Genomic DNA, 26,243 nt, shown 5'->3' on the forward strand with positions numbered 1-26,243 from the left:
ATTAACTACAAATGATTACAATTCGCCCCTGCAACCGAAAATAATTTTTTCAAAATGATTTGAAATTTTTTAATTTCGTCGAAAAGTTTGTCCACATTTTCGAATTTTTTTCTCGAAACTGCGTAGGATTTTGGAGGTTTGTCTATTCACCAAAAATGATTATAATTAATCCCCAGAAGTAAATACAATTTTTTTAGAATGATTTGAAATTGTTCAATTTTCAGGGAAACAGACTGTTATAATCAGACATAATGTTTTCAGTAATGAATTTTTTTCTTGAAACTGCGTAGGAATTCGAGGGTATGTCTAGTGACAAAAAGTGATTGTAATTAACCCCCACAACCGAAAATATTTTTTCCAAAATGATTTGTAATGTTTTAATTTCGTCGAAAAATTTGTCCACCTTCTTGAATTTTTTTCTCAAAAGTGGGTAGGATTTCGAGGGTACGTCTGTTCATCAAAAATGCTTGTAATTGACCCTTGTAAGTAAATATAATTTTTTTAGTATGATTTGAAATTTTTTAATTTCGTCTAAAAATTTCAGTGTCTACTCGAATTTTTTTCTCGAAAATGGATAGGATTTCGAGGATATGTCTATTCATCAAAAATGCTTGTAATTGACCCCCGCAACCAAAAATAATTTTTTCAGAATGATTTGTAATTTTTTAATAACTTTTTAGTGAAGCCTCAGTCAAGAAATTGATATTCTTGATTTTCGCCATATTTTGGCCTCTAGAACCCCCCATTAAAATTTTTCCCAGGGGTGGTCGAACCCCCTGTACATTACTAAAGAAGAGCCTCGGATGTTACTTCTGCTTTTTTAACTTTTGACAAATCAACATCTGAGTTTTGTTGTACAATAAAAACGTTCATATAAACAACATAAAAGGCACGATTAATTACAGCGAGAAAACATTTGTTCCAGAAATCTCTGGACAATGTTTTAAGAGATCATGCAAAGTGACAACACCAGCGACCGGAAGTGAGAAAATACTCGCGAATTATTGTACGGCATGCGTATTGCATAATATTGAAACCATTACGAGAGGAACACGGTACTCTAAGTGGCGCGGAGACCAATTTCCATTCTCCTATACATATGTTGGGGCTTCTACCTGCACAATCGAATGCATACTCATTTAACGTTTTCCATTTATTCCGGTCAGTCGCTCCGCACTAGTTATACCCGTTTCGTGTTTCGCGTTTACAAGATTTCGTGTTCACGACTCTGATAGTAAATCGTTACAATTATTTTCATATCGGTGCAACTCCGCGGTAGTAGACTTTTGAATAGTCTCATTTGTGACTCGACGAGCGTAACGTGCGGTAACCGCGATAAAACAGTGAGATTTCTGTGTGTTATGGATTGCATTCCCAGGATTGTTTGTTGTAAGTTTATACATATGTGTAACAAGTACAAGTTGCTTTTATTTCACATTCATTTTTACGATTTCATTAATTTTCAAAATTAACGAGTTTCTTTTAAAAGAACATTGGTTCATATCAATAACACGTTATCTTTCAAATTAACTTCTGCTTACTAAATCCGATGAGTGATGGATAATACAAGACAATCGGTAATATATTACGTACATTTAGTACGATTAACATTTAATCTATGGCCGATTATTTGTTCTTATCTGTCTGGATCTTTGAATTCCTTTTTGCGATGAAAAGTTGATTTTAATCTCGAAAATGTACATCGATACGACATTTTTCCATGCGTATATCAGAATAATTTCGTAATTTATTAAACAAATATTTAAAGAATATAAAAATCATTTCTCACTACTTTCTAACTCTGGTCTAAATCGTCTGGTACACAAGCAATTATAATCTGGTACAGGGTATAATTAATTACTCTTTCGATGTCTTTAATCGCACTCTGTAAGCCTCTTGGGTATTAAAAATCGTATAACTCACCAGAATGGGATTTTCGGAATCGCAAAAGCAAGATAATTCTTATCCTTTGTGTTAGAAATACCAGGTAACTTAAAGCGCAATTAATGTCTGTCCGTTTGTTCGGATCAATTTTAGAAAATGAACACTGAAAACAGTGACTTTTAATTTTCGAATTCTAACCCTTTTAATTCCGCGAGACGACTGGAATTCTCTAAATTTACCTTATTCAATGCGTACTCTTGTTATAGGTGGTATTATAGGTACCCCACCCCCGTCGTCAAATACCGGTGCAATTTTTTTACGAATGCGATCTCTCCCCTTTGTTATGAAGTTACTTCAAGAACTGGATTTCCTTGAAACATTATTCTACTGTACAACAACACACAACTACCTAAAACAAGTTACATGTAGTATAATATACATTATTAGATCTGCACTCTGTTTTGCTACGGGTAGGAACTCTGAGAATTTCGTAGGACAGAGAAGGAAAGGAGAAAGGGCACGCGGTTTTCGTCAGGGCCCTGTCTTCGACGACTGGGATATTAGGAATTCGGTCGAGGATTTATAGCAACCAGGGATCGGTCGAGCGCCTGTGAGAGCGCGATCCCTCTGGTGGCGATCATGGGAGGCGACGCCACAATCACAATCGAAAGGTACATTTGATACTGTTTGATAATTCCAGACGCAAGACGTGTATTGTTGGAAAATTATCTCAGTATCAGATGTAATAAACAAAAGTATCGAATCTTCAATCGTTTAGTAGCAGCTGTTTCAGTCAATACGGTCGAATCACTTATTTTCTATCATACATTTACATACCATGATAGGTATGCACTCGCATACCTTTTGTATTTGGAACGTTTACAAATATCGACTATTATCACGGCTAGTACTCTAGAGTTGGTATTATACTTCTTTTAAACAGTCTTTTAGTTTTTCTAGAGGCCAAAATAAGACGAAAATCAAGAATACTAATTAGTTGATGGAAGTTTGTTAAAAAGTTATTAACGTTTAAAATTCCGCCGGAAATGAATTTTTTTCTCGAAAATGCGTAGGATTTCAGGGGTAATTGTAATGACCAAAAATGATTGTGATTAACCCCCGCGACCGAAAATAATTTTTCCAGAACAATTTGAAATTTTTTTTCGTCGAATTTAGGCACCTAATTAGATTTTCGGTAAGGAATTTTTTTCTCGAAAGTGCGTTGGATTTCAGGGGTAATTGTAATGACCAAAAATGATTGTAATGAACCTCCGCAAACGAAAATAATTTTTTTAGAACGATTTGAAATTTTTTTTTTCGTCGAATTTAGGCATCCAATTAGATTTTCGGTAAGGAATTTTTTTCTCGAAAATGCGTAGGAGTTCAGGGGTAATTGTAATGACCAAAAATGATTGTGATTAACCCCCGCAAACGAAAATAATTTTTTTAGAACGATTTGAAATTTTTTTTTTCGTTGAATTTAGGCACCTAATTAGATTTTCGATAAGGAATTTTTTTCTCGAAAATGCGTAGGAGTTCAGGGGTAATTGTAATGACCAAAAATGATTGTGATTAACCCCCGCAAACGAAAATAATTTTTTTAGAACGATTTGAAATTTTTTTTTTCGTTGAATTTAGGCACCTAATTAGATTTTCGGTAAGGAATTTTTTTCTCGAAAGTGCGTAGGATTTCAGGGGTAATTGTAATGACCAAAAATGATTGTAATGAACCTCCGCAAACGAAAATAATTTTTTTAGAACGTTTTGAAATTTTTTTTTTCGTCAAATTTAGGCACCTAATTAGATTTTCGGTAAGGAATTTTTTTCTTGAAAGTGCGTAGGATTTCAGGGGTAATTGTAATGACCAAAAATGATTGTGATTAACCCCCGCGACCGAAAATAATTTTTCCAGAACAATTTGAAATTTTTGTTTCGTCGAATTTAGGCACCTAATTAGATTTTCGGTAAGGAATTTTTTTCTTGAAAGTGCGTAGGATTTCAGGGGTAATTGTAATGACCAAAAATGATTGTAATTAACCTCCGCGACCGAAAATAATTTTTCCAGAACAATTTGAAATTTTTGTTTCGTCGAATTTAGGCACCTAATTAGATTTTCGGTAAGGAATTTTTTTCTTGAAAGTGCGTAGGATTTCAGGGGTAATTGTAATGACCAAAAATGATTGTAATTAACCTCCGCGACCGAAAATAATTTTTCCAGAACAATTTGAAATTTTTTTTCGTCGAATTTAGGCACCTAATTAGATTTTCGGTAAGGAATTTTTTTCTCGAAAGTGCGTTGGATTTCAGAGGTAATTGTAATGACCAAAGATGATTGTACTTGACCCCCGCAACCGAAAATAATTTTTCCAGAACAATTTGAAATTTTTTTTCGTCGAATTTAGGCACCTAATTAGATTTTCGGTAAGGAATTTTTTTCTCGAAAGTGCGTTGGATTTCAGGGGTAATTGTAATGACCAAAAATGATTGTGATTAACCCCCGCGACCGAAAATAATTTTTCCAGAACAATTTGAAATTTTTTTTCGTCGAATTTAGGCACCTAATTAGATTTTCGGTAAGGAATTTTTTTCTCGAAAGTGCGTTGGATTTCAGGGGTAATTGTAATGACCAAAAATGATTGTGATTAACCCCCGCAAACGAAAATAATTTTTTTAGAACGATTTGAAATTTTTTTTTTCGTTGAATTTAGGCACCTAATTAGATTTTCGGTAAGGAATTTTTTTCTCGAAAATGCGTAGGATTTCAGGGGTAATAGTAATGACCAAAGATGATTGTACTTGACCCCCGCAAACGAAAATAATTTTTCCAGAACGATTTGTAATTATTGAATTTAATTGTTAATAACTTTTCAACGAAACCTCCATCAACAAAGTATTTTTGATTCTCGTCTTATTATAATGCAAAATGAAGTATTAAATTGTTGTTTTTTGCCTGTCAGTATAAAGCATTTGTCTTTTAAAAAGGCTTGAATAGCGTTCGAAATTCATCATCTTCTAAAATTGCACGTTATTCAACCGTCGTTTAAATTTAAAAGGACAATCGAACGTAATTGTTAACCAGAAGCATGGCATAATGCTAGTTTAATTGTGCAACGTAAAATAAGAGTGAGCACAGTTGGTTCGATTTATTTCGTTGGGAAAAAAACAAATGTTCTTATGATTTTATTCGAATACCTGTTGCTGCGCGAAGCTTGGAACCAAAATGTCGGAAATGAAAGTAGCACGGTGGCTTTATGGACGATCAATAATCTCGAAGTACTCGGATGAATGCGTAGTTCTATCTGTTCCATCGTGAGAATCGTTTCGGACCTCGACCGCGAGCGTAATTTATTGGCATGATTGCTTCTCAAACCTTTTACCGTGTCGTGGTGTATTCGCTAAAAATTACGTGACAAATTTAGTGAAACTGTTAACAGCGAATGGGAATAACTTAAAGTTGGATTAAAAAAAAAAAAAGTTCAACAACGAAACGAAGATATTTAAAACTATCCAAAGGGTACCAAATTTTTGAATTCTAATTCTTTACATTCGTAGATCAGAAAGCCGCGAAATATATTATTTCGCAATAAATATTCCTTTGCTAAACAACGAAGCAGAAGGAGCTCGAACACAACAGTGAGAACAGTACTTGATATGTTATAAACATCGAAAAAGAAAATTTACAGCTCCTCGACTGTTTTGGTCGTTAGAATTTATGAACAGGATTGCGGTTGGAGGAACTAGGTACGTACGAATGCATTTTTATCGTCCGTATGCCGGTCGGTCTTAAACGTCAAACATAAACTGTATATTGGTAGCGCGAGCTGCACGTGTGTAACACAACTGTTGCTTTGCGTAACAGGTGTCGCGACACCTACGGCGAAAATGTCGCGCGAGTATGTCAGAAAAATTCCCATGGACACGGGTGTGCTTGAGAAATTGATTGTGCATTCTGACGAGGTACCGACAGACCAAGGGAATGCATTTCTTCTATCGTGCAAATTAACCAAAACGACATCTTCCATCATCGTATCGAAATACGTGAACAGACTGTAACTGCTGCAATATGGTCTGCGTTGTCCTTCCTGCAAAGGAAAGGGAAAACGGTTTCAAACTTACAATTTTCAATTCTTCTAATGTCTAAAATAAAATTAATCCGATATCTAAAAATATAGTATATCGCTAAATAGATTTCGAATACTATAATATTGCCACGTTTATAAATGTAGCGTTGTTCTCTGCGACTTCTCTGTTTCAAGTACATACGGGACTTTCTCCTTTCATGGCATAATTAGGTCACTACCATTGCATGTGCAACGTCTATGTAATCCTTGCTCCGTTATTTAGAATTAGATTTATTGCTGCCATTATAAATTATCTGCTCGGCTAAACGGTTTTCTTTCTATATTAACAAATATTATTTATTTATCATGAACTGTGCACTCTTTAAATTTTGTATGTATTATATTTATTCGTGATACGATATAAAAGAATTACGCATGCAGTATTCGGCGGGAAAATGAATTGGTAATTATATCAAGAACCAGCTTTATAAACATTAATTATAAAAGCTTAATCGAATCTTTCGTAATTAATTAAAATGCTTATTTATGATTATATTGCAATTTACTTCGATCGAATGTAACTTGTTTTTTCCAATTGTTGCAAATTGCAAATAAAGTACACCGCGGTCGATTTCCTCGCAATAAATCCGTAGAAAATTCCGTCGTTCGCGGTTTCTTTGGCCTTCGCGAGCCAGATTTCTTTGAGCTGCATTTGAAACCAGTAACCTTTCAGGAAACGATGGAGAGAAAGAAATCCTCGGGCGAGCCAACCAAGGATACCGAATACGGAACGTAAGCGTTGCATGTTTACAATACATACATGTATACATATACAGTTCACTCTAAAACAACAACGTAAAATTAAATTGAATGAAAAAAAAAAATCATTTTTTTCGTTTTTAGTATATTCCGCAGTTTTCGTCATGTTTCTAATAAACGAAAACGAAAAGAGACTTACGTTTTATATTAACCGAATATTTCTATATTTCACGCTATAATTCGTATAAATGTAAAGCGTTTTAGTAGACATTTGTTACTTTCTCATAGTTCGAAGCGTAATACTGAAAATATTCCAGCGTCAAATACAAAGATGAACTTATATCGTCCTGGATGTTCTGGAAAAAAAGAAGATATATAGTCGCTATATTGGCGTTTCTGGGATTCTTCACATCTTACATTCTGCGTGTCAATTTAAGCGTTGCGATTGTTGCAATGACCGCGAACGTTGAAAAACACGACGAACATGGAAATATTTATTATGTAAGTTTATAATGTTGGTATTCTATGATAAATCGTAAGTGAAGAATATCCGAGAAATTAATATACATAATTCGATGCGTTATCGTCTTATATCGAACGTAAATCCAATTAGTTTAACTCTTTGGGGCACGCTGGGATTAAATGTGCATGCCGCATGCGCGCGCATAGGTTTACATTTCAGTTGGTAATATCCTCAACAAATGTTACAAAATTCACTCGTGTTGGCAACATTCAACATACCGATACAGGTTCACCAATTGTTGCAAGCGGAAGGATTTAACATTATACCTTTATTAATTAAAATATACCAATTTTGTTTGATTCAAAACGCAATGAAATTTCTATGGAACATGGGTCTATTTTATTATCTGAAATCCTGTGCCTGCAAAGAGTTAAAGAAAAGTTGATGATACGTGCTTTTGATTTGTGTCTAGCAAATATTAACTATCGATGATAAATTCAAGATGAATTCAATAACATTGTACGAAAGCAGAATTATATTTCGAACGCATCCATTTTTAAATGCATTTAGAGCGTTACTTGCAGGAAAGAGAATTTGACTGGGATTCGAAGACCCAAGGACTGGTTTTGAGTTCCTTTTTCTACGGATACATAAGCACGCAACTGCTTGGAGGATGGCTTGGAGCTCGTATTGGTGGAAAAAGGGTGTTCGGTCTTGGGATTGCAGCTACAGCCTTATTCACGATTATCACACCGCCTCTGGCTAAAATAAGCGTCTACATTTTAATATTTTTACGAATAATTGAAGGAATTTGCGAGGTAAATGATGTTAAAACTGTTCCTCTATACCGGACACCCTGTTTAATTATAAATAAATAACTCATGAGCCATTAATTCAAATTCAGGGCGTGACATATCCTTGTATACACGCAATATGGGCGCAATGGGCACCTCCGTTGGAAAGGTCGAAATTAGCAACCATTGCATTCTCCGGAAGTTTCCTTGGAACAGTATTTGCCATGCCCGTTGCTGGCTTGATGGCCGAACACCTTGGTTGGTCCTCCATATTTTACGTATTCGGATCAATGGGCCTCGTGTGGTTCTTCCTCTGGTGGATAATCGTGAAGGACAAACCGGAGGACGATCCGTACATCTCCGAAGCTGAGCTTGAATATATTAAATGCAGCCTTGGAAAGACGAAGGAGGAGGAAGTGAGTTACTTCTTAAACAGTTAAATAAAATATTCTTACGGACAAATTCTGTTCTGCAGAAAATTAGCCATCCATGGAAAGCTATGATGACGTCCCCGCCAGTCTGGGCTATTGTTGCAGCTCACTTTAGCGAGAACTGGGGATTTTACACTATGCTCACTCAACTACCGACATTTATGAACGGTCAGTGGAATTACATATTCAACGAGGATCTTCGACAGCCATAAGTTCCACTTAACCAATTTATCTTTAGATGTATTCGACTTCAAGTTGGATAAAACTGGGTATTTATCTGCCCTACCGTATCTGGCTATGACTTTCGTCGTGCAATTTTCTGGTCACCTAGCAGATTATTTAAGAACAAAGAAAATTTTAACGACTACACAGGTTTGTTGCTATTCATAATAATTTCTACGGATATCTTCCTCATTTCGTTGACACATTTTTATCTTTGCCGCAGGTACGAAAGTTATTTAATTGCGGAGCATTTATATTCCAAACAATATTTATGACCTGTACAGGCTTCATCTCCACCGAGGCAGCAGTGATTATTTGTATTACTATAGCAGTTGGCCTTGGTGGCTTTGCTTGGTCCGGTTTCGGGTAAGTCTTTTCGTATTTCAAATATACGTATGTGGCGTTGCCTCCCATACTCGCCACGAGAGGGATCGCGCTCTCACAAGCGTTCGATCGACCTCTCGGTTGTTATATATATACACTTCTCGAACGACTCTCTAATATCCCAGTTGTCTAAGGCAGAGCCTGCTAGAAAGCCTTACTGATGAATCTACTAGCAGCCCCCTCCTTTCCTTTTCTGCCCTCCTGCGATTCTCACGAGTTCCTAACCCCGCCGCAGCAAGCAGCAGCAGCGCTCCCAACATATATACCTAAAAAAATACAAATACAATATAAGAACAAAGAAATATTGATGGTGTACGTTGTCAGAATAATTAATTTATCTAAGAATAAGAAATCATGAATTCTAATATTACATAATTCGTATGAATTAATGAACTAATTATAACATGAGAGTTTAAGGCGTTCGTGGACTGAATTTGTACTTGAGTTCATGGGTTCTGGGGGAAGCCCCATAAACTCGAGTAATTACAACATGTACAATACATTTAAGAAGTTTATTTTATCGTAATGTAAAAATAATTAGAATATTTGTATTTTTTAGAGTTAATCATTTAGACATAGCTCCTAAACATGCAAGCGTACTTATGGGAATAGGAAACACTATTGCCACTTTGCCTGGCATTGTTAGTCCAATTATCACTGGATATATTGTTCAGAACAAGGTCAGTTCATACTATAATCTATGTGCATATTTTTAGTTAACCTTTAAAGTCACAAAAAGAGATATAATTACAGAGTCCTGGAGAATGGCGCACAGTCTTTATAATTGCTGGCGCAGTATATTTACTAGGAGCTTTAATATATGGTTTGTATGCGTCTGGTGAGAAACAAAGTTGGGCAGACGATGATCAGAAAACAGAGGAAGACACAAAACGGTCTTACGACAATCCCGCGATGGAAATAGATAATTTATAACAAAAAGATCGAATTTTCTAACATTTGAACATTTATTCCAACAAGTACATATCATTTTCAATATGTACTTGGTTTACGCATAATTAGAATAAACTGTGAATAATATATTTACTAGGTATAAATATTTATACAAGACGTTTGTACACCTGTAATAAGTATATTTACATTAAATACAACACAATTTTAAACTATTTTAAATGTTTTTATGATGCGTACCTTTCACTGCCAGTTAAACATGGTTCTTGGAATGACATAATTTCCTGAAAACCGCCAAACCTTGTGCCACCTCCTCGGACATCGTGTGCTCCTGATACAAAATCTCAAAATTGGTCGAAAAGGTTAAAGTTTTCTTGCGAGATAGTACCGCCATCGTACGGCAAAACGTCCAAGTTTGTCGAGAAATAGACCAACGCATATAATTCATCTATCGTCTTTCCACGAGAAGAAGGCACAGCGTGTTTACATCCCCACTCTTGCTGCAGCCCGGTGATTGGCTGTCACCGATCTTCGTCACAGTTTTCGACCAATACCTGTGAGTCAGAGGACTGCAACAAGAGTGGGGATGTAAACACGCTGTGCCTTCTTCTCGTGGAAGAACGGTACTTCACAACAAATTTTTCTTCTACTGGACACCCTCTCATATTGCCATAACTTTTAACTTTCAATAACGAAATTTTATTTAAAATAATGTATTACAAATATACTTACATAATATATCTATTATAAAATAGATTAAATTAATTTTCCTAACCCAGACCTAACCCCGCCGCAGCAAGCAGCAGCAGCGCTTCCACACATCTACCTAAAAAAATACAAATACAATATAAGAACAAAGAAATATTGATGGTGTACGTTGTCAGAATAATTAATTTATCTAAGAATAAGAAATCATGAATTCTAATATTACATAATTCGTATGAATTAATGAACTAATTATAACATGAGAGTTTAAGGCGTTCGTGGACTGAATTTGTACTTGAGTTCATGGGTTCTGGGGGAAGCCCCATAAACTCGAGTAATTACAACATGTACAATACATTTAAGAAGTTTATTTTATCGTAATGTAAAAATAATTAGAATATTTGTATTTTTTAGAGTTAATCATTTAGACATAGCTCCTAAACATGCAAGCGTACTTATGGGAATAGGAAACACTATTGCCACTTTGCCTGGCATTGTTAGTCCAATTATCACTGGATATATTGTTCAGAACAAGGTCAGTTCATACTATAATCTATGTGCATATTTTTAGTTAAACTTTAAAGTCACAAAAAGAGATATAATTACAGAGTCCTGGAGAATGGCGCACAGTCTTTATAATTGCTGGCGCAGTATATTTACTAGGAGCTTTAATATATGGTTTGTATGCGTCTGGTGAGAAACAAAGTTGGGCAGACGATGATCAGAAAACAGAGGAAGACACAAAACGGTCTTACGACAATCCCGCGATGGAAATAGATAATTTATAACAAAAAGATCGAATTTTCTAACATTTGAACATTTATTCCAACAAGTACATATCATTTTCAATATGTACTTGGTTTACGCATAATTAGAATAAACTGTGAATAATATATTTACTAGGTATAAATATTTATACAAAACGTTTGTACACCTGTAATAAGTATATTTACATTAAATACAACACAATTTTAAACTATTTTAAATGTTTTTATGATGCATACCTTTCACTGCCAGTTAAACATGGTTCTTGAAATGACATGATTTCCTGAAAACCGCCAAACCTTGTGCCACCTCCTCGGACATCGTGTGCTCCTGATACAAAATCTCAAAATTGGTCGAAAAGGTTAAAGTTTTCTTGCGAGATAGTACCGCCATCGTACGGCAAAACGTCCAAGTTTGTCGAGAAATAGACCAACGCATATAATTCATCTATCGTCTTTCCAGAAGAAGAAGGCACAGCGTGTTTACATCCCCACTCTTGCTGCAGCCCGGTGATTGGCTGTCACCGATCTTCGTCACAGTTTTCGACCAATACCTGCGAGTCAGAGGACTGCAACAAGAGTGGGGATGTAAACACGCTGTGCCTTCTTCTCGTGGAAGAACGGTACTTCACAACAAATTTTCCTTCTACCGGACACCCTCTCATATTGCCATAACTTTTAACTTTCAATAACGAAATTTTATTTAAAATAATGTATTACAAATATACTTACATAATATATCTATTATAAAATAGATTAAATTAATTTTCTATACTATCTATTGTGAAAACAACCGTTCCTCTTTTATCGTTATCTTCTTCATCGTGAACTTCATTTTCCTCATCTTCGGAACCAGACGATGAACTGGAGTCTTTTTCTTCCCGTATATGGTAGTTATCTATATTCTTGAGTGGAGGGCCAACACAATGTAAACCGAGTTGTTCAGCCAATCTTTCTGCTGCATGTTTGGCTTGAATTTGCTGATAAATAATATTGCAGTTCTCACCATACATATCTTATAGACAAGAATATTAAGTACAGAATTATTGGAGTTAATTACCTGAAGTTTCTCAGCGTGTTCCTTCTGTAGCTTTAGAGATTCATTTAAGTTTATAATCTTCGCTGCGCTATGAACAATTAGTGGAGGTGTAGCTGCCGTAACTTCCCAGTTCTTAGGTTGCTTCCTTTGTTTCTCTTTTTCAGGATCATGTACATTCGATTTGGTCGTCTTATATGGTTTGAATTGTTCCCTTCTCTGATTCGTTGTCTTCGGTGTGTTCTCTACTTTGTTAACAATATATTGTACATGTTCATCTGTAGATTCCGCTTTAAAAGATTCGATTTCCGCTACATCTTCTAATTTTATTAAATTTTCCTCCGGTGGTAGATGTATAATTTTCTTCTTATGAACACCAGAACCTGTAGGCTAATGGTAGCGAATATATCAATAAATTCTATCGAATAGGAAGTAATTTTCGTTAATATGAAACTGACTTGTGCCAATATTTTCAAAGGATCTTCTTCATCGCCACTATCGAGTTCGATAATTTTTATTGTACTTTTTGTTTCGTTATAATTGCCAGTCCATTCTAGTTCGTTCATAGCATCTTTACCCTCGGATGCTAGATTTAGTCTCGATAAAAGATTAGCTGCATTTTCAACTTCGTTTTTATGCTCGAGTTCTTTCGCTATTTTATCTCTAAAATATTTGATCTTCTTCCCTTTATCCGGTAATTTTGATAGAAATGTTCTAAAAGAAAATTAGAAATGACGCACTACGAACAATCCATCCGACGGAACATGTATTTTAGGTCTTACCTACTTATTAGCGAGAATCTTATTCTGCCTTTCTAACAGCTCTTCTAATTCAAATTTTTGCTTCTTTCCTAAATCGTCTATAAATCCTTGATTTTGGCTTTTAGGTGGATGTGGCAGCTCGCCTGGAATTTTGTTAACCACTCTCTTCTGATACATTTGTTTTTGTTCTGCATGTATGAACTTCTGAAATATAAAATTTAAAATATTTTACAAGACATCTGCAATGTCAAGTATCAAGACGTAATACACTGTTGTGCAAAGATTTAAGGTTCAGAAATATTTCACGAAACAAGTTTGTAAATATTTACAGAATTAAACAATATCTTCGTACATAAAAATATCTTTTACATATTTCATGTGACACAATACTGTATATTTCAACATATATTAGATAGTACTCATTATTTTATACGCACATTGAAATCACGCGAAATATAATTTATCGTAGAAATCACGTGAAATTAAATTTGTAACGACGTTTTGTTTAGCGAACAGAAGTTTACATGACTGTGTGGGGACAGAGTGTAAGTCCCTAGCCTGTTTTCTGCATAGTTTATGAACGCTCGATGTAGTTGCCATAGACACAGCCGACTCTAGTACTAGCCGTGCTGAAGGTAAAATGGCAACACCGCGGGAGTCCGGCTTCGATATACCTAGCCCAACCTACCGTAACAGCCTCCCACTACCCACCGGCCTCTGGGCTACATAGGCTCCATCTACCGGCCTTCCGGTCTCCCGCCTATCTTTCAAATGTTTCAAATATTAATGTACCGAAGTCCATTAAATGTGAGCAACGGAGCAATAATCCAGGTGTTTCATTTATTTATATTAACTCTACAGATCCTGATTTTGGTGTGTAGCACACTTATTTAATATAATCTATAGCATTTTTGGACATTCTGTTTTATATACATTTTTTTTATAAATTTCACATATTCATTAATAATGCCACGGCGTTGCTGTGTTCCCAATTGCAAGGGAAATTATGATAGTACCTTAAAAGATAATAATTACAATTCTATATTTTTATTCCCCAAAGATGAGGAATTGCGGGAGAAATGGAGGGTTGCTATTCCTCGTAAGAATTGGACACCATCAAAATATTCTGCCGTCTGTAGTTTGCATTTTGCAGAAACCGATATTGAAAGGTACCACGGTATTCTATCGCCCAATGGTGTACTGGAGAATGTTTTGTTGAGATGTCCAAGGCTTATAAGGAATGTAGTACCCTCCATTTTACAACCGAAAAATTAGAAAAACGATTTGGAAATTATAGACTTTTATCTGGTTGTAATTAACATGTGCCATATAACGAAATAATTCATGCAGAAAAAAAAATTAGAGTAAAACATATATTTACAAAATCGGCAAATTCGTTTTCTCTTACTGAAATCAAAAATAAATTTCGAATTTGTGATGACTAGACTGCGGATTTTTATGCAAATTCACATTTTTATTAATAGAATTAATGAAACGGAAGCTTCGCAGAGGGCTGTCTCAACCCCTAAATATAATAATTCGTATCTTACTTTAAGTATTTCTTATATTTTTGCATATTAAATGCATTCTGTAGTTTTTTGGGGATTAAAATTTCCCATAAATGCATAAATATCCGCAGTCTAGTGATGACAATAATAACGATCTTCATGATCTTCCCACTGATGTGACTTGTTTCTCAGGAATCTTCGATACCGAATACTTGTCCGATTGTGTTGTAGATGATTCCATTAAAATTTATATTTCTGGTTATGGGTCCCATTCTGTTGCTAAAAAATTAAATTGCAATATATGTCGTTTATTAGTTGTGGAGGATAAAGGTAAAACTGTAGGCGATCTATATTTTGATCACTTACAAAGAGAGGGCCTTTCTGTCCCCACTGAAGAAGCGATAGCCTCATTTATTCATATGTATGCAATAATGGAAGCCATAATAAATGATGGCAATTTAGAATCTCAATTTTTGCAATCTGGAAATCATAAACATATTTTATGTGAATTAACATATATTAGCATTCAATCAGACATACATTATTTAGCATTTTCAGATACATGCGTTTGTGGTCGAGCTTACCAAAGTATTTGGTTTAAATTATTATCAATTTTTTCAAATATTTTATTAAACGATTATGTGAAAACTGTAAATAATAGTCAGTTGGAAACACGTACAGACATCGCTTCTAAAAATCGTAAATTAAAAACTTTTAATAGGACCTAGATTTTCAATGATTTTTTTTTAATTTCATCTTTCTTAAAACATTAATTTTTATATATATTTAACTTACTCCTTTCAATATGTTTTAATACATTAATAGAGTTTTATTTACTTGCTTAGTATATTTTTATTATGAATACTATTTCGCAAGATTCAAAGTTTTATTAGTTGTATTTCAAGAGAATTTCAAAGTATGTTTTGATATGTTTTGTTATTAATATTATTCAAAATTATTTATTATTATTTCAAAATGTAATACTTTATTTCTTTAAGAACACAAAAGTTATGTTTTTGTTATGTTCTATTTAAAAATATTAATTTTATTTTAGAAAATGGGATGATATGGCTATTGGCGAACCACCCATTATAATAAAAAAAAAAAGGTAACGCGCCATGGTAAATACCCCTAGGGTGGTGAGGAAATATTTCACAATTATCATACTGTCCTCTAACACGATTTTATAATTAACTCCATAATTGTTCCATTCAATAGCTAATTATGCTAACCTCTTTTCCACGGGCACTTAACCTGTTTTGCTTCGTACCAATAATTTTGCCTATTTCAGGTCTCTAGTAACTTATACATACCTTTATCAATTTTTAAATCCTTCAGTTTGGTTCAAACATGGTTTTAACTTGTTTCACACTTCTATTTTCTTGAAATCTCTGTAAATATTTCAAATATAATGCATCACAACACCAAACTATTCCGACAGTCCACAAAATATATACCACATTTATAAATATTAATATACTTCTGTATTACTTCTACTTACTATAGTTATAATATTCATATATTCCTTATACATAATTAATAAAAAATACTGTATATTAGTATAATTTTATATCGCAAAATAACGTTGATTATAATCCTGAACACAAAACTCCACTATTGAAAATCGGACTCCCGAACCGCACATGAGCGGTGTTGCCACGTTCCATAGCACGGCTAGTACTAGAGTCGGCTGTGCCATAGGTTGACGACGCGGGTATTGCGCCATCTGCAGGAGGTAATCTATACTAGGCGCTCTCTTCAGCCTGGTGGCTAACACGTGTAACGCGTCACGATAGTGAATTGGAAAAGTCTTTTAATAAACGTTGTTATTGTTACAAACATTTAGTAATTTCCTTATATCACCTACAAATGCAATCGAAGGTTCTAAACACGTTCTAACCTGCGATTGGTAAAATGGACAACATCATCACACTTGACCAATCAGAACACTCCTAGCACCTTCCATTGCAATATGATTTTTTCTTACATCGACTTTACAGTCATAGCGTAAAGTTTTCTATGTCCTCGATCTGAAGTTGCATTAAATTTCAAACATTTTTGAATTAGTAAACAATACAAAAGTTCAAATGAAACATTTATTTTAGACTTGCATTGTAACATAAAATGGAAAACTCTATGCGAAATACTAATCGTACGATTAACACAACTAGAACGTCTCAAACAAGAGAAAGACAACGGTTTACTTTAACTTCTAATTATGTACCTGATGTAGAGGATCCTGATGACACTCTAGAAGGTAACTTTAGATATGTTATATTATACAGACTGTTTTAGAAACAGGTAACTAAATTTTCAAAGCGTTCCAACTCGCCATAAGCGATTTTTCTTAAAAATGTTCTTAAGTGTTTGTTATTCAGTTTGTTATTTAAAATACTGATATTGTTAAATAAAAATGTTTCAAGCATGCGGTCGTTAAATATTTCAACCGATATATTTTTATACTTCTCATCGACGAAATATAATATTAATATTTAATACAGTAAATTAAAGTCTAATATTAATGTTGCATACTTTGTAGAACTATTATATAAAACATGGACTATCTTTGGTGTATCTACTTTTTTCAATTTTCATCAAGACGAAGTTCATTTAAAACAGTATTCAAAACGATTAAGGGAGGAGGTTGCAATTACGTTAGCGCAAGAAGACGTCACGTACGATGCAAAAGTCTATGTTATGGACAATGTTGCGACTAGACCTAGTCCAATCGATCCACCGCCAATGAAGGTATTAGCATCGATCAGTAATATATGTTTGTCAAAAAGTAGTTTTAAATTTTGATACGTACTTTACGAGGAGACCTCATAATAATTATGTATTTAATACGTAACAAGTAAACGTTTGCAGGTCGAAGTTTATGCCAAAAAGTATAGTAACGATGAAACTGTAGAAAAATGTATTTACAATGGAGTGTTCTTATCTTGGGGAACTGCTAGAAAAGAATTAACTGTCCCTAATTGTATCAGGTTACCTCTCCTCTTATGTCGTGGTACAAAAAGTGGTATGAATACTGTTCACAACGTGTTAAGTCTGATGTTCGATTGTACGGTTGTTGCATTACCTGTATCGGAGGACGATTTAATATGGCTTATTCCTATTGTAATTACTCCGATTAATGAAGAAGGGCATCTAAAAAGCACAGATAAAATGTGCATGGAATATAAATTGACAAAACCGTCGGATACAGATACAATAACAGTACATTTTCAGATTTCGGATTTAATAAGAATGTTAACAGCGTATGTTCACAAATATTTGCTACTATCGATGCAAAAAATATATGTTGTACAGTATACGCAATAATAATGAATTCTTTATTTCGTATGAATTTTTGATTTTTTAGAATAATAAAGGATCAAAGCGATGAAACAAATATTGAGATTTCCATTAATTCGGAACATATAGAGAAATGTCGTCAAGCTTTGTACGATCAAATATTACAAATAGCTGGCTTACAAATGGGGCTATGTATGTTGTGCAAAATTAATCTTTCTGCGTTCACAATAATGGAAAACAAAGTAAATGAATGCATTTTTAAATTTTTATAAATATGTTGCGAATGCTTTTTTTTTTGTTTTCTTGTAAAATATTCGTTTTTTTTTCATTTTCAGATGAAAATAGCTAATTTGACCGTTATGAATCGTGTCCTATTGTATTTGAATAAAAAAGCTCTTGATATATTTCACACATTCAACTTTGAGATATTTAGAAATGTGTGATCTCGTACATAAAATTTCTGTACATACATACATACGTACAAATTTTATCAGATATAACCTAATTTAGTTTGTCTTTTTTTCTTTAAATATATTTGTAACATACATGTATATTTATTTCCATGTAATGTCAGTTTTTTTTTAAATCTTATGTATAGTATAAATATTGTTCTTACAGTCGACATTCATAACTACTTTTTGTAAAAGGAAGTTATATATGTATAAAATGTAGTATCATTAAAGTCCTAAATGTATTTTCATATTAATTAAATTTCACTTCTGTAAGGAGCTCGTTTGTACGTGTAAAACAAAATTTTACTTTTAAGAATTCTCACTCGCTGTATCCATCTATAACAAAAAAAAAATAAACCATCAACTTAATTGATTAATAAAGTGAGTTGTTTAAAAAATAATTGGACTTACTCGACTTTCTGACTTTTCCTTCCTTTTTTTAGCTCTACCGTTAAGAATATAACATTTAAAATCTATGTATCCATCAGGTTTTTCGTCAAACAGAGCTGGTACAAGAATACCAAGTACTTCAGATAACATAAAAGGTTTTAACCAGGTTACAAGTGGAGTACGACCTTTTGTGTACTGTCCATCACGATGATAAAATAGTAATCCATCCAAGGGATGTAAATTTGAAAGATTAGCTAACGCTGAACTTATGTCAGTATCGCAACTGATGTTTGGCAAAGATAATACTGGAAATGTATTTACATACGTATCTCTTTCTCGTAATTCTTTTATCTCCTGTAATTGTGATTGTAACCAGAAAAATCTAAATTCAGTCTACAATAAAAAGAAATTCTTCTTAGTTTGTAATTATAACGTTAGGTATAAAATTAATAGAAAATTTTGTTGAATGTAAAAGCTAGAAACCTTACATCGCAATTCATTAAAGATTGATTAGACCATGCGAGTACATCTAAAACGTAATATATCTTCTGCTGTTTCATCCAAATGCAATCAATAATAGTGCAACTGCCTCTGTGACCATACGGATTACCACCTGGAAGCGCCGAATAAAATTTACCAAGTCGATTACCCTGTTTACTATATGCTTTAGTTACACCCTACAAAATAATATAGTCTAATAAAGTAGGAGCATTTTATTCCTTCCTCCGAACGATATTATTTTCATTTTTAACATACTTTGCATGCGACTACTAAAGTTCTTTTGCCTTGCGGACAAGGAACTATAATCCATTTTTCTAAAAGATCTTGAGGTACGTCTAACATCCATTCGGACATCATTAATTGATTTGCATAATATTTATATCGTTTAGATAAATGATAGTTTTTTTCTTTGCTTTCGTCAATTTCCATATCGTCTTCGAATTCATCTTCTTCGGAATGAAAGGATTGCTCTAATATTCTTCGTCCATTATTAAATGTAATATCTCTACATCTAACGAATAATGTTATTAAAATTATTATTCCGATCATTTCTTATTAAATGTAACGGTAAATGTATATTAGAAATATGTATACTTTTTTTGAAACTGTAGCAAACGCAGACGTCTTATTTCTTGAGCAGTATCAATATTATCTACATCCAGGTTATAATTGTCCTTTTTAATAGGTTTTTTATAAAATATAGCACGTGGATTGCCATTTTCTCTTTCATTCATTCCTATCGAACGATCTTTTACTTCAGTTGCCATAACTGAATTTTTACTGAATCGTATATGAAAAATAAATATGTTAACATATTATTATATTCCAAAATAAAAGAAAATAATCAATTTATATGATTAATTAAAATTACTACTTCCAACTTTATATTGTATTACAGTTAATTTTTTAACTTATACGATCATTATAAAGAAATGTTATTTTCCTTTATGTAATAAAAAATGTATACAAACCTATTCACAATATTTTCTTATACAATGTTCTTATACATTTTATTCTGTTAATGATACGTATATGTCATCGTACCAAGAAGACGTATTTAAGCATAAACACTACGTTCATTCATACCTTATGACAATAATAGTCTCTTCGTATCAGTGTGGCCAGATCTGACATAATTGAGTGCATCGACGTCGACATTAGTAACGACGAACTTCCTTAGCGTTTAACGGAGTGGTGGGGATAGCAGGCATATACTACTGCACGAGCCACGTGTACGTGAGCTCGGCACTTCGGACAACTTCGGGAAATCGATAAAGAAAGCAAATATGAGCCTTTCTTTCTTGCTCTTGTAACAGCTGAAGTCGTCGATACTTACAAGGAACCATCGCGAACGGTCCGGCTTCGATTTTGATGAAACTTTGTACACTTATAAAGCAGCCAAAAATAATCGACACGTATTTTTTTTTAGCTGCGGTAACTCGAGTTTAAGGGGTGAAACCACCCCTTGAAGTTTTGGCTCGAAACTGCTATCTCGAAAACGGAAAGACATACAAAAAAATTGTTAATGAGGGAGGTTGATAGTCTCTTATGTACAATAACATGGTGTTAAAAAATTTAAAAAAATACAATTTGTTTATAACAAAAAAAAATTTATTAACTTAATTTTTCATTTTATTGAAATTTTCATAATGACAAAAAATGACGAGCATTTTATTCCAAATCCACTGGTATGCGATTTTTTAAAATTGCCTCCTACAGTTTTGCAGATTTTGATGATTTACATCTTGCGCGCACATCCATTATGGTAGTAGCCGTTTTAATTTTGATTTTAATGAAGCACTGTAGGCTTGCACTACTTCTAGAGGACAAAATCGGGAAAAATACATGAATACCAATTTGTTGATGGAGGCTTCGTTAAGAAATTATTAATGTTTAAAGTTCCGCCCGTACTGAATTTTTTTCTCCGAAATGCCCAAGATTTCGGGGGAATGTGTAATGACCAAAAATGATTGTAATCGACCCCTGAAACCGAAAATAATTTTTTCAGAATGGTTTGAAATTTTTTAATTTTGTTGAAAAATTTCACACATTCTCGAATTTTTTTCTCAAAAGTGCGTAGGATTTCGGGGGTATATATATTGACCAAAAATGATTGAAATTGACTCCCGCAATTGAGAATAATTTTTTTAGAACGATTTGAAATTTTTTTTTTTCGCTGAAAAATTTAGGCACCTACGCCCTGTCGATTTTTCTTAAAAATTCGTTTTTCATTTTTAATAATTTTGTTCGACGCTCTACAAAAAAGTTGGCCAATACTTTTTTGTAGGTACCTATGAGCTCTATTTCAGAAAAAAGTTTCATTGAAATATATTCACTATTGTAGGAATTATGGCTGTTTGAATATTGGACCATTTTTATGGGGTTTTTCTCATTTTGCGGGGTCAAGGATCAACTTTTTGCATATTTTTGCGATTTCTACGTATTCTTGATTAAAATACGCGTCGTTTGCATTTTTGAAAATTAAAATCCTTCAATCCGTTCAGAAGTTATGACATTTTAAAGATCCGCATTTCTGGCCATAAATTACATTTTCGATTAGGAATTTTTTTCTCGAAAGTGCGTAGGATTTCGTGGGTATATGTATTGACCAAAACATGATTGTAATTGGCCCCCGCAACCGAAAATAATTTTTTCCTGGAGGATTTGAAATTTTTTAATTTAATTTTTTAATAACTTTTTAGCGAAGCCTCCATCAACAAATTGGTATTCTTGTATTTTTCCCGATTTTGCCCTCTAGAAGTAGTGCAAGCCTACAGTGCTTCATTAAAATCAAAGTTAGAACGGCTACTACCATAATGGATGTGCGCGCAAGATGTAAATCATCAAAATGTAGGAGGCAATTTTAAAAAATCGCATACCAGTGGATTTGGAATAAAATGCTCGTCATTTTTTGTCATTATGAAAATTTCAATAAAATGAAAAATTAAGTTAATAAATTTTTTTTTGTTATAAACAAATTGTATTTTTTTAAATTTTTTAACACCATGTTATTGTACATAAGAAACCATCAACCTCGCCCATTAACAATTTTTTTGTATGTCTTTCCGTTTTCGAGATAGCCGTTTCGAGCCAAAACTTCAAGGGGTGGTTTCACCCCTTAAACTCGAGTTACCGCAGCTAAAAAAAAATACGTTCGATTATTTTTGGCTGCTTTATAAGTGTACAAAGTTTCATCAAAATCGAAGCCGGACCGTTCGCGATGGTTCCTTGTAAGTATCGACGACTTCAGCTGTTACAAGAGCAAGAAAGAAAGGCTCACATTTGCTTTCTCTATCAATTTCCCGAAGTTGTGCGAAGTGCAGAGCTGACATACACGTGGCTCGTGTAGTAGCATATGCTTGCTATCCCCACCACTCCGTTAAACGCTAAGGAAGTTCGTCGTTACTAATGTCGACGTCGATGCACTCAATTATGTCAGATCTGGCCACACTGTTTCGTATTTACTTTAAGTTATTCAATATTACAAAAAGTGTGTTGCAACTGTGTAACAATTTTGTTGCGTATAAATTCTTCTGCGGTAAATGATTGGTAACAATTGATAAAGAGCTGTTACCAACATGTATTTTCGAAAAAATAAAGTGCAATTTCTGTAAGTTTACAATAAAACTAACTAAAAGGGAAAGTAACACAAAGTAACTACACTTGCTCTAGTTCTACTTTATATGAAAACTACCATGAACGATTATCAGAGTGGTATTTTCGCACGATTCTTAAGGTAGTTGTACCAGAAAATAAATTAGAAAAGAATATTAATGAGTCGAATAGCGATGACAAAATTCGTGTCAGTTTATATACTAAATACATTATAAAGTAAGATTTTTAAAAGTATTCACGTTTGTTCGTGAAATTATTGTTCATGACAGAACATACACACCACTTTTTATGATATTATTAATACAGTTTTGATTGAAGATAACGATGGATGATCAACAATTGAACAATTTAATTAAATGGTTAGATACCTTTGATATTCAGGCACCTCACTCGTCAGTAGAGGACATAAGTGATGGAGTTGCTTTAGCAAATGTTTTGGCCCAAATTGCACCCGAATGGTTCACAGCTGCTTGGAGGTCAAAGATTAAGACTGATGTAGGTACTAACTGGCGGTTGAAAGTTAGTAATCTAAAGAAAATAATCGAAGCCGTAATGGAATATTACATAGAATGTTTGAATCAACAATTATCAGGTTATATTAAACCTGACGCAACTAAAATTGGCGAACATTGTGATAATTATGAATTACGCCGTTTATTACAATTGATTCTTGGGTGCGCTGTTAATTGTAATCAAAAGCAACAATATATAACAAGAATTATGGGTATGGAAGAAACCGTCCAGCAAGCTATTATGCAGAATATTCAAGAATTAGAAAGTAATATGAACGGTCCGAGATTAAGCTTAGGTACTAGTCTTAACTTTGAAACGTTGGATGTAGCTGATGGTGCTCAGCAAAGATTATTGGCGCAACTTCAATCGACTGTCGATATGAAAGAGCAGTTAGCCCAAAGGTGTCACGAACTTGATCAGCAGCTTTCGCTTCTGCAAGAAGAAAAAGCGGCGTTAGTGGCGGAAAATAAGAAACTCCAGGAAAAATTAGACGAATTTGATAATACGGAAGAATCTGGTTCTATTTTAGAGTATTCTGGCCTTAGGAAAGAAGTAGAAGCTCTTAAAGATGAATTATTTAAGGTAGAAACATCTAGAGATGATTATAGATTAAAGGTAGAGCTATTAGAAAAGGAAGTGTTAGAATTACAGTCCAAGCAAGAAGATTTACAAAAAGCAGCGGACGAGGCTAATCATTTAAAAGATGAAATAGATGCGTTGAGAGAAACTGCGGATAAAGTAGCTAAATACGAACTTACAATAGAATCGTACAAAAAGAAAATGGAGGACTTGAGTGATCTAAGACGGCAATTTAAAATATTGGAAGATAAGAACTTGGAGTATTTGCAATGCAAGATAGATTACGAAGAGGAATCGAAACGAACTATAATGCTGCGCAATCATTTAGAAGTCTGTAAACAACAACTCGCAGAGGTTCATCATAAATTAGACGAACAAACTAATAAGTGCGATAAACTTGAATTCGAAGGGAAAAAAATGGAAGCAAAGTTAAGTACTTTACAAAGAGAAAGAGACAGATTAATCGTTGAAAGGGATGCTTTAAAAGAAACAAACGAGGAATTAAAATGTACGCAATTACAGGCAGCAGAAAATATGGCAAAACCTAATGCCGATAGTACGGTCGGAAGTACAGAAATGATACCTCTTGAAATTAAAGAGAAGTTATTATGTTTACAACACGAAAATAAGATGTTGAAGCTTAAGCAAAAGGGAAACGATGATAAATTGCCCACAGTTCAAGCGCTGTTAGAAGATTTTGAAGGAAGATTGAATGTACTTAGAGGTCAGAATCGCAAAGCCAATCAAATAATAATCGAATTAGAAAATAGATTAGAAGAGGCATTAGGAAATCAAACAAACGGAGAAAATAAAGCTGACAATACCAATTTAGAGCAGAAAATAATACAGTTGGAGGATGAATTGAAAAGAGCGCATGGAGAAAAAGAACGTTTAATTCTTCAAATTGAAGAACGAGAAAATGCGCTTCAAGCACAAAAACAAAAAGCTTTCGCTCTGCAAGAGAAGTTATCGCGCCGAGAATATGATAATGCAGCGCTCGAGGAACGTTACCGAAAATATGTGGAGAAAGCAAAAAGTGTTATAAAAAGTTTAGATCCTAAACAGAATAATTCGTCTCCAAACGAAGTGGCTGTTTTGAGGAATCAAATTTTAGAACAGCGGAAGATTATGGAGGATATGGAACGGTCTTTGAAAGAATCGAAATTAATCAAAGAAATGGAAGAGAAATTAATGGTGTCTGCGTACTATCGATTAGGTTTGACATGTCACAGAGAAGCAATAGACCGGCGTCTTGCTGCCTTGAGTTCGGGTCAAGGGCAATCTTTTTTGGCAAGACAGAGGCAACCGTCAGCTAGACATCATCTGCCTTATAATTCTAAATAATATGTAATAAATTATCTATTTATATATATAGGCTTTATTTCAATTAGAATTAAAAATAGTGGCAACTATGCGGATAAAATAATTAACCAGTTAGCTGTGGCGCCCCCTTTCGAGTCAATCACAGCTAACTGGTTAAAGACTTTATAGAATTTAACTTGTTAGGACTTACACGATTTCACGCTGCAATATTAATCTTTATGCTTTGTAAAATGTATTGTTTTGGCAGGGTTTGAACCTGCAGAGCAGAAGAAGCTCGGAACTTGCAAGGAAATACCTTGTCATTCACGCCACGCTGGTTGTTTGCAAAATGTATTGTATACTTTATTATTCTTTTAATTGTTAACAGAAAATTTATCACCAATGAATTAGCAAAATTTCTGATTGCTTTTTTACAAAGCAGATATGGAATCATAATACAGTATGCAACTCGATGTATATATTGTACATGTTTCCTATTTTTATGCTTAAAACATAATAAATATGTATACACACGTTATATAAATATCGAAATATAAAAATACATAACTTCGTACGTTTCTGTTTAGTAGGAACTAGAATAATGAAATGTAATTGCTCTAATCTCTTCTCGACACGACTAAAGAACGATCTAAGAAACTGAGAGTCAGATACACCTTCCTTGATCACACTGTGCAAGTAGTTGTAGGAAGTGGGTATAACATTATTATAATATTTATTCAATAAACATACAATTGCACACATACAGTAGGAGATTTCTAAAATATTATTTTCCACGAAAAAGATTTATAAAGGAAAGACTGCTAAATATGGTATATAAAAATAATAAAAAGGTATTAGAGACGAGCCAAACATTTAGTATGCTGCGACAAATCTGAAATAATATAAAAGGAAA

General features: G+C 33.8%; 6 protein-coding genes and 1 long non-coding RNA gene across 13 annotated transcripts; 4 read left to right on the forward strand and 3 right to left on the reverse strand.

Annotated features, from left to right (window-relative positions):
- The first annotated feature begins 1,081 nt into the window (after positions 1-1,081).
- LOC122403739 (vesicular glutamate transporter 2.2-like) lies at positions 1,082-10,102 on the forward strand. Of its 4 annotated transcripts, XM_043407462.1 has the most exons (11): positions 1,082-1,389; positions 5,437-5,625; positions 6,679-6,737; positions 7,022-7,205; positions 7,752-7,985; positions 8,072-8,377; positions 8,437-8,560; positions 8,631-8,764; positions 8,838-8,980; positions 9,558-9,678; positions 9,752-10,102. In XM_043407462.1, the coding sequence occupies exons 3-11, from the start codon at positions 6,685-6,687 to the stop codon at positions 9,929-9,931; spliced, it is 1,479 nt and encodes a 492-aa protein (XP_043263397.1). In that variant the 5' UTR covers positions 1,082-1,389; positions 5,437-5,625; positions 6,679-6,684; the 3' UTR covers positions 9,932-10,102. The 4 variants fall into 4 exon arrangements, with proteins under 4 accessions (XP_043263397.1, XP_043263396.1, XP_043263394.1 ...); XM_043407461.1 differs by lacking the exon at positions 5,437-5,625; XM_043407459.1 differs by lacking the exons at positions 1,082-1,389; positions 5,437-5,625 and adding an exon at positions 5,636-5,841.
- An 813-nt stretch (positions 10,103-10,915) lies between these two features.
- Positions 10,916-11,495, forward strand: LOC122403731 (vesicular glutamate transporter 2-like). Its single transcript, XM_043407446.1, has 3 exons — positions 10,916-10,959; positions 11,027-11,147; positions 11,221-11,495. Exons 1-3 carry the CDS (start codon positions 10,916-10,918, stop codon positions 11,398-11,400), a joined length of 345 nt encoding a protein of 114 aa, XP_043263381.1. The 3' UTR covers positions 11,401-11,495.
- A 559-nt stretch (positions 11,496-12,054) lies between these two features.
- On the reverse strand, positions 12,055-13,710 carry LOC122403742 (DNA-directed RNA polymerase II subunit GRINL1A). Of its 3 annotated transcripts, none has more exons than XM_043407468.1 (5): positions 13,611-13,710; positions 13,199-13,377; positions 12,871-13,126; positions 12,437-12,802; positions 12,055-12,356 (listed from the first exon to the last, which is right to left on the reverse strand). In XM_043407468.1, the coding sequence occupies exons 2-5, from the start codon at positions 13,348-13,350 to the stop codon at positions 12,138-12,140; spliced, it is 993 nt and encodes a 330-aa protein (XP_043263403.1). In that variant the 5' UTR covers positions 13,351-13,377; positions 13,611-13,710; the 3' UTR covers positions 12,055-12,137. The 3 variants fall into 3 exon arrangements, with proteins under 3 accessions (XP_043263403.1, XP_043263404.1, XP_043263402.1); XM_043407469.1 differs by having other exon boundaries at positions 13,526-13,640; XM_043407467.1 differs by having other exon boundaries at positions 13,503-13,638.
- Positions 13,711-15,054: 1,344 nt separating this feature from the next.
- On the reverse strand, positions 15,055-16,222 carry LOC122403749. Its single transcript, XR_006259646.1, has 3 exons — positions 16,183-16,222; positions 15,995-16,072; positions 15,055-15,161 (listed from the first exon to the last, which is right to left on the reverse strand). It is a non-coding gene; the product is annotated as an uncharacterized LOC122403749 (long non-coding RNA).
- A 577-nt stretch (positions 16,223-16,799) lies between these two features.
- On the forward strand, positions 16,800-18,423 carry LOC122403729 (centromere protein L-like; the record flags this gene model as incomplete). The annotated part of the gene is made up of 5 exons (XM_043407443.1): positions 16,800-16,938; positions 17,221-17,429; positions 17,550-17,941; positions 18,046-18,220; positions 18,314-18,423. Coding segments are annotated over 5 exons (1,023 nt in total), but the record flags the coding sequence as incomplete, so codon positions are not given.
- Positions 18,424-18,561: 138 nt separating this feature from the next.
- LOC122403728 (snurportin-1) lies at positions 18,562-20,444 on the reverse strand. Of its 2 annotated transcripts, none has more exons than XM_043407442.1 (6): positions 20,408-20,444; positions 19,916-20,101; positions 19,577-19,832; positions 19,309-19,497; positions 18,842-19,213; positions 18,562-18,766 (listed from the first exon to the last, which is right to left on the reverse strand). In XM_043407442.1, exons 2-6 carry the CDS (start codon positions 20,086-20,088, stop codon positions 18,740-18,742), a joined length of 1,017 nt encoding a protein of 338 aa, XP_043263377.1. In that variant the 5' UTR covers positions 20,089-20,101; positions 20,408-20,444; the 3' UTR covers positions 18,562-18,739. The 2 variants fall into 2 exon arrangements, with proteins under 2 accessions (XP_043263377.1, XP_043263376.1); XM_043407441.1 differs by having other exon boundaries at positions 18,570-18,766; positions 20,293-20,422.
- Positions 20,445-23,012: 2,568 nt separating this feature from the next.
- LOC122403705 (protein Hook homolog 3) lies at positions 23,013-26,189 on the forward strand. Its single transcript, XM_043407399.1, has 2 exons — positions 23,013-23,152; positions 23,243-26,189. The coding sequence occupies exon 2, from the start codon at positions 23,261-23,263 to the stop codon at positions 25,370-25,372; it is 2,112 nt and encodes a 703-aa protein (XP_043263334.1). The 5' UTR covers positions 23,013-23,152; positions 23,243-23,260; the 3' UTR covers positions 25,373-26,189.
- Positions 26,190-26,243: the final 54 nt, after the last annotated feature.

This window comes from Colletes gigas, unplaced genomic scaffold (assembly GCF_013123115.1).
Source record: "Colletes gigas isolate AHSC1104 unplaced genomic scaffold, ASM1312311v1 Colletes_gigas_Sc00071, whole genome shotgun sequence".
NCBI lineage: Eukaryota > Metazoa > Arthropoda > Insecta > Hymenoptera > Colletidae > Colletes > Colletes gigas.